Source organism: Grampus griseus (assembly GCF_964374135.1).
Source record: "Grampus griseus genome assembly, chromosome: 1".
Classification (NCBI taxonomy): Eukaryota; Metazoa; Chordata; class Mammalia; order Artiodactyla; family Delphinidae; genus Grampus; species Grampus griseus.
Genome location: NC_139017.1, coordinates 115911854 through 115919815, shown reverse-complemented (window position 1 = coordinate 115919815; position 7962 = coordinate 115911854). Strand labels below are relative to the sequence as shown.

The window sequence follows — 7962 nt, the reverse complement described above, 5'->3', positions numbered from 1 at the left end:
AGGCAAAAATGCATGTATGTTAAGGAGAGTGGAGACAGAGAAAAATATTAAAAGTTCATCCCTTAACACTGTATGTTTCCATTTAAACCTTTTGTATGCCCCCCGCCCCCAAATCCTGACATTGCTGTCTGCTTCCCAGCTTGACCTGAGAGGTGTCTGGAAATCATGCATGGTGTATTTGGTATTATCCAACCTTTTCCTCCTAAGTCAGACAGTTGTCTGCACTCACAGCAGCACACTTTTCTATCACCTCTGAGCTAAATTAGTACATGAACAGCAGTGCAGTGCCCATCTGTGTCAGTTGTGCCTTCAGGACTTACTAGGGTCTGATCATTCGGTTCTACTCTCTGCAGATAGGGAGGAGTTAGCATCCCTAACGCCCTGTCACATCGTCCTTCCTCTTCTGAAGATCTATCTCTTGTTACCTGATTAAGGCCCTTAAGATGGGGGGCAGGCCTGAGCCTCTTCCTCTGGACGTTTCCTCAAGTCTCATCCAGCTCAGAGCTGAAGAGATTGCGTTGACGAGACAACACAAATTGTTCATAAGAAATTTGATTAAATTTGAAAAAATGTGATAAGAGCTTTTTTGTATGTGAAATTGTATAGCTTTTCCAAGATAGCAAAATCTAGACTAGTCACCGGTAACATTTCTCTATTCATTTCTATGATACTGGCTACTTGGAATAGTGTCGTATTGGCTAAGTGAACAAATTGGATAAATTATCTAATAACCTAGTCTCTTCTATACCTGGTGGTGCATTTGGGGAATTATACGTTAAAACCAATGACCAAACAGAATTTAAAAGCATGCGGTGGTTTGGTATCACATTCACTGGACTAATGTCAACTTATGGCTTTGGTTTTAAATGATTATCTAGTTACCAAGCAAGTAAGAAATATAGTAACAAAACTGACGTGGGTGGAAAGGGCATGTCAGTACACCATGTTTAACAGATACCAATGCTGTATTTCTTCCATACAGGCCTTTTCCAGGGGTGTGCAAACCTTTTATCCGTATGTACAATTGTGTTTCCTCAAACCAAACTGGTGAAGTTTGGTTTCTCTTTTGTGCTATCAGTTGCCAAATAAGAGTTTCTTATATATTCTACTGGAATAACTGCATCTTCCATTCAGTCACTAGAAAAGACCACAGTTTCCGTTTGCATGATTTTTTTTTTCTTCAATGGTTGTGCAGATAAGGATCCATTTCTGGGACAGAACTGTATTTTTAAAATCTTTTTTTTTCTTGAAATGGATATGTATAAATAAAGTAAATGGAACACAGGATAACTTTTTTCTATTTATTTGTAACTCACATCATTCTGGAAAGCATTTGAAGCCTTATTCCAAACAGAATTAGAAGCAAACACAGTAAGAGTTGAGATTTATGATATGCTCATATGGTTTTAATTTTGGCCATAGGCCAGTTTTGAGCTATTACAGAAAGAACTTCCAGTGTAATTCATGATACATGGTATTTCCTTTTACTCTAGCAGTCATTCTTAAACAGAAATGTCAGTGTTTGCTAAAGAAGAAATTAAATTTCTTTGGTTACAATTACGCCTCTATTAACAAAAAGGGGCATGTTCCTACAACTCACACGGTTGTCAAATACTTCATTACTACCCCGAGTTGTAACACTCTCTACAGGGGAGGACAAGGAGTATTTGAGCAAATTAGAAAAAGAGAGTTACAGGATGAAAATCATCAGTTGTGCCAGAAAACACAAAGTGACTCTTTGTAGGAATTAACATTCTTTAAACACATACCACATATTGGTCAACAGCCCATGCCCACCACAGCTTTGATAGACAGCAGGGCAGCAGACAAGCCCAGCCATGGCTTTTATGGCTGCAGTTGGCCACCCTCTTGAAAAAGATCAGCAGGGGTAAACGGCTTTGCCCGGAAGAAGAGTATCTAGAGGTGCAAAGCAAGTCTTCTACAGAACTGTTAAAACAGGTCGACTGACTTGAATGGCTTGATATGACATCACTGAAGTCACTAAAGTAGGAAAGGACCTTAGAGGTCTCTGCCCCTCGAAGAAGACCTTGTCTGTATGTGGAAGACATCAGAACACAGTCCAAACTCCTTTACAATGATCTACATTCAAGGCCTCACCTGATCTGGCCCTCTGCCCTCTCTCACCTCAACAACTACCACTCTCCTCTTACTCATTTGGTTCAAGCTACACTGGCCCTCTTAACGTTGCCTGAACAAGCTAAGCTCTCTACTGGATCAGGACCCTTGCCCTTGCTATCCTTCTGCCTCTTCCTCCAGATTACCCACAAGGCTAACTCCCTCACTCCATTTAGGTCTCTGTTCAAATTTACCCTTGTTGTTGAGGTGTTCTTTGATTATTCCCTCTAAATGGCAGGCTGGTCCCGATTCGTCCATCATTTTTTTTTTCAAGCATTATTTTTCTTCACAGCATTTATGTCTGCATAAAATTACATAGTATTTTTTATTTACTTGTTTACCGCAGGTCTTCGGCATTAGAATATAAGCTTCAGAAGGGCAAGGCTCTGTATCCTCAGTCCCACACATAGCAGTCATTATGGAGAACTAACATTTAAATCCTCTGAACCTTGGTTTTCTCATCTGTACCATGGAGGTCACAATAGTAAGCAACCTCATAGAGGTGTTGTGCTGATTAAGCAGGTTAATAATACATGTAAATCATTTACTAGTTCCTAGTGCTCAATAAGAGGCAGCTCTTTGTCAACGTTTGTTGAGGGTCTCACTTCCACAACTGAGACTAGGACCCAGAATTTCCATGCTAGTTAACATTATATCACTCTAAAAACATGGCAGAAAATGGGGTCCCAGAGAGAACCAAAATCTCAGCCACCCAGGTTTGAACCACATCCTCCAGATAAAATAGGATGTAATGATCCTTTATTCCTCCCAGAGCCCCGTAAAGGAGATCTCCTGAGGCAAACCCTCTAAGGGTCCCACAGATGCACTCACAGACACACTCAGACACAGGTGGTTTCTCTAACTTCCTAGAGAAAAATGTAACCAAAACATTGGTCCTACTACCAATAAATATTTATCGAGAATCTACTAAGAGCCAGGCCCTAGGGATAAATATAGACACAGATGGTCTCTGTTCTCATGGAGCTAAATGTGACACCATGCTCAAAAATCCATTTAATCAGCTACTTGAACTGTAGGGGAAAAGGTTTTTTTTTTTTTTTTTTTCCTGGGATCATATAAACAGAAGCCCATTTTTCTTCAAGATGTGAAATAAAAACAAACCTTTAGAACCTAAATAGGACATAATCTTGTGTAAAAATCTACTTGTTATCTGGAGGCTTTCAATCTACCCAGTGTACCTAGAATAATGCCCTTCAAACTCTGTTATCCACAATAAGAAGTATAGTTTATACAGCATGCCACTCTTATGTTTATAACTACCATAGAAATTTGCAAAGTATTTATCCTTAATACATGTCATATATTATTTTTTAATTTCATAAAAAAATGTTCCTCATACCTCAGTAAATTGTTGTGTTCTGCAATTTAATTTAAACAAAAGAGAAAAGGAGAGAAAAATGGACACAGCATACTATTAGGTTAAGTGAGAGGCACCAAACATGCATGGAAACAAATCGTACCTGAGGCAGAAGACCCAAGTCTTCAGTCCCAGCTTTGCCTAAAGCCTCATGACCACATGTTTGCTGTCAAATTAGAATATGTAAATTATGTGTTTTCCTAATTCGTCATGGGGCAGACGGTTTCACAGACCGATGCGTTTCCCCATCCACAGATATGCTGCTCTATTCTGAGCTATAAACCTGGACGTGCGCTCACATCTGTACTCTAGGGTGCATACCGCACCAGAAGAGAAGACAGAAAAGCAACTCCTGCACACCTCCACCTCCACCATCTCTGAGACCCCTGACACAAAGGGAACATTCTTGCTCAGACGCTGACTCTGAAGCAATCTGTCTGGGCTAAAATCTAAGCATCACCACTTTACTAACTATATGACCTTGGGCAAGTTACTTAACCTCTCTGGCTAGATTTCCTCATATGAAAACAGGATAAAAATGAACCTGCCTCATAAGGTTGTAAAGATTAAATTCGTTACTGTATGCTTGCTTGGCACATAACAAGCACTCTATCAGTGTCTGCTATTATTCTTAGCATACATCACACACCAACCAAAATCCCCTCTGCCTAAAAACATTAAAGCAGTGGTTTTAGGTGTCATTAAAAGTTCCTTCAGTTCTTAGCAAATAACTTGAGCAGAATATTTCAGGAAATACAACTGACCTACCGAATACTACTAAATAAGTGATGCTTTAATAAGTAGGTCTATGTTGTCTTTTACAACCAATGCTTCTATGTAGGAGATGGAAGGCCTACTTGCAAATGAGAGCCCTGTGCATTCCTCACATTAAAACAACAAAACACATTACCACTACTACTACCCTTTTAAAGCAATGAGGACTATTTGCTTGGAGCTGAAAAATGCAAAATAAACACATCTTTGCTCAAGCAGAAAATTTTGTTACTCAAAATTCTCAAAATCTTTTTCCTTAAAAAATACATTTAAGTGGATTTATTTTGTCTATTCTGCTTATATAAATATCAATTGTATCACTCTTTCAAAGCATACTTCACACTTTATGGGATTTCTGAATGGCTCTGAATGGTTCTCCAAAACTGACTGGTATTACTTCTATGCAAACACAGAAGTTACCATCAAGTGCTACTTCAACTTTACTACAAGTTGAAGGTAGATCTCTGGCATATTCACTTGAAGTATAATAGCCAAATGCCCAGAATGTTAATGATTCCCCTCTTCTTGCCCCAACTAATAATTCCAGAGCAAAAACTCTAATTCAAGTCCATTTCCTTTTCTTCTGATGTGATATATTTTATCAAAATCATCAGTATTCTTTAATCAATATATTACTTTAAAATTCTCATATTTCTATAGTTAAAACTGTATTACTTTTCTCAACTGAAAGAATTCAGGGTATTATTTCAGTACCCTGCAATGTATTGAAGAGGACTGGTAAATAATGTCCCCTTGATTTAAAATTGGAAAAAACAGGAGACTCTAAAAATTGCGTCAGTATACTTAATCAATCTTAGAATATTTGTATTTTCTTTTCCAGTAGTCAATAATAATTTCCAGGGAATACAGCGATTTTCAAAAACCACTTATTTAACACATGGGGGGCTTATTTCATCAGAAAGAATGATAGTTAGGTTAAAAGTTTTCAACCTAAGTTTAGTTTTCACATCTGGACATTAATAATTGTCTTTTTCTTTAACCATGGTACATATTCTTTTTTGTTAACCTAGTTTAGTGTTTCAGCACACACACTGAGTGAAAACATTACCATCTTTTACAGAGATTCTCAAGTTTACCTTCTTTTCCATCATATAGTCCTTACTCTTTTTTAATGGACAGATAGGTAAAGGAAAAAAAAAAAAAACCTTAAAAAAATTGTTTTGGTTTTAATACTAGTAAAAATAAAATCCAAAATCTAACCGAAGGAAGTCACAACAAGCATTCTATAATATAAACAGACAGTATCCACATAGTTTATTTCTCACAGTTCTTCTGACAAATGAACATTATTCAAGAACATACTGTATACACAGATAAGAAGAAACATACAAAATGTTTTAAATGATGCACAACAAAATCCAGCAGTATAAAAGAATGCATGTGAACTCTTGCTCACTGCACAGACTAAATTTAATCACTTGTTTAAATAGTAATAAAAATACAATCTTTTATGGATCTTGTGCAGACTACAAAAGAGGGAAATTATTACCATATATATGATTTTTCTATTAGGCAGTTTTCTTCTATGAGTTGCACTGACAACTCCAAATACAGAGGCAGAAGGCTGTGTATTTTAAAGGAATTAATGTTGTGAATTAGAGACTTTACACGGTTACTACCACTGGCACTTTTCACCATAGTTTGTACACATCACATGATCATCTTATATAACATTACATTTAAAAAATATATCTGAGTGACAATTTTATAACATTCACACACCATGAGTTGGTTAAGGAAGCAATGCCACAGTTGCCTCCTGTAGTGCTTCACTGTTGGTAATAAGGACAGTTCATTGTGGTTAAAAGAAATTAGACATCAACATGGTTAAGCAGCTCCAATTTACTAAAGGCCATCAGCGGCCATCACTGGGACAGTGAGTTCTTTTAAAGTGTATATATCCTAGAAGCAAACACCATCATTGGTTAAAACTTTGTCTAAGGAAGTCAGTTTCTGTGCTGGAAACTATTTTCACAAAACTGAAAGCTACTAAACTGTTTTAATATAAATACTTTGTCTTCTCATTAGCATATTTATGACCAAGTTCTTTGAAACCTTTGGAATTTACTCTCTCTTTAATATGTGCTCTCATTTCCATCTCACCCATTTAAGATCACCACCTAAAAGGCTTTAAGGTGGTGGTGCGAATTTCACCAGGGAAACCCTTTTGCTCACCAGGAATGTTCAGCTGCTGAACAGTGATCTAGAGCCACAACGGTGCAGAGCTGTTGACGAGAACACTCAGGAAGCTGTCATGCTGTGAGTGTCATTTCAGGGAAAGTAGAGAATCTTTCCAAACTGTGCACATAATTCACAATGATACCATTGCTATGTGTTGAAGAGGACTAGTATATGATGTTCTCTTCCATGTCATCTGTTTGCTGGAAAGTAGTTTGGGTCAAGGTAATTATAACTGGTGCCCTGGGACACACAGTAGTCTCTGTCTAAGAATGTCTCTGACCTATAAACAGGTTCTAGTTGGTGATCTTCCTTGTGAATATCTGTTTCATGAAGGCTGAAAAGAAAACACACACACACACACACACACACATACAAACACATCATTACATGGCATTGGATGCATTTTGGTCTAGATATTATCAAACTTCCTCACAGCTCTACCTGTTTAAATCCAATAATCTCTCAAAATCTCTAATGGAAAGTTACTTGCGATATGGTGTCATTAAGGAAAATTTCTTAATTGTCTAGAACAACAAAGTTCAACCCATTAAATGTGGTGATTTTCTGAGCAGTTTAGAAATCAAACTCACTAGTGTCTGAGAAGCTCTTGTCAAAATTTAAGACTTAAAATGATAGATAACACTTACCAGTCTGAACAAGAATCACAGAAATCCAAAGACATTTCTGGAGGACAATCCTGGCAGTGCCACCGAACACCCTGGATAGGTTCTATGCCACAGTTATCACACTATTAAAGATTCAGAGAGAAAAAGTATTAAACTATATTGTTCTCAAGCTTTCTTTTTTCCTGCTGGGCAACACATAATGTGCACATAAACATTCTCTCCTCTCTCCCCATGCACAAGATAGTGGGATAACACAAAAAATGGTTATAAGTTAGGCACAATTTCTAGCAAACTAGTTGAAACTCTATCCATTCAAGATTGAGCTACAATACAGATGGGTGAGAGGAACATCATAATATGCTTTAATTTATTTTTAAAAATCTTAAGTAAATCATCTGCAAACTTGGGCATTTGATTATTAGTAGCTATTGACTTGAAACGTACCTCAGACCAGTGTACAATGACTGGGATTTAGAACCACTGACTTAATACCATTGTTAAAACTATCCAAATATGTTACAGAACTATTTAAAACAGGATACCACAGCTAACATAAACCCAACTGAACACAAAATCCTCTCTGAACTTTCACCTTACTGAGTTACTTTCCAAAGCCTTGAAGGCTCCTAATAACCAACGCCCACCATGAAGAAAAGGCAAATTTAGCTCTTTCTCAGTGTTGTGGCAGTGTGGTAGCCCTCGGTGTGTTCTGCGCAATCTTGGAAATCAAAGTAAATCTCATTTCTAGTTTCTTTGATCATCAGGCCAACTAGAGTGGCTGACAGACTGGCAAACAAGCCACAGCTGGGTCTTACAACAAAATTATGAGAAGTGGAGAGAGTTTCT

General features: G+C 37.5%; 1 protein-coding gene across 2 annotated transcripts in view; it reads right to left on the bottom strand.

The window, feature by feature from the left end:
• Positions 1–5328: 5328 nt before the first annotated feature.
• Positions 5329–7962, bottom strand: part of ZZZ3 (zinc finger ZZ-type containing 3) — a 102643-nt gene continuing 100009 nt past the window's right edge. For both annotated transcript variants that reach the window (XM_082678310.1, XM_082678311.1), the window contains exons 13-14: positions 7138–7238; positions 5329–6824 (exon numbers count right to left, since the gene is read on the bottom strand). In XM_082678310.1, the coding sequence (XP_082534436.1) occupies positions 6680–6824; positions 7138–7238 (246 nt within the window). In that variant the 3' untranslated portion in view covers positions 5329–6679. The remainder of the gene's footprint in view (positions 6825–7137; positions 7239–7962) is intronic.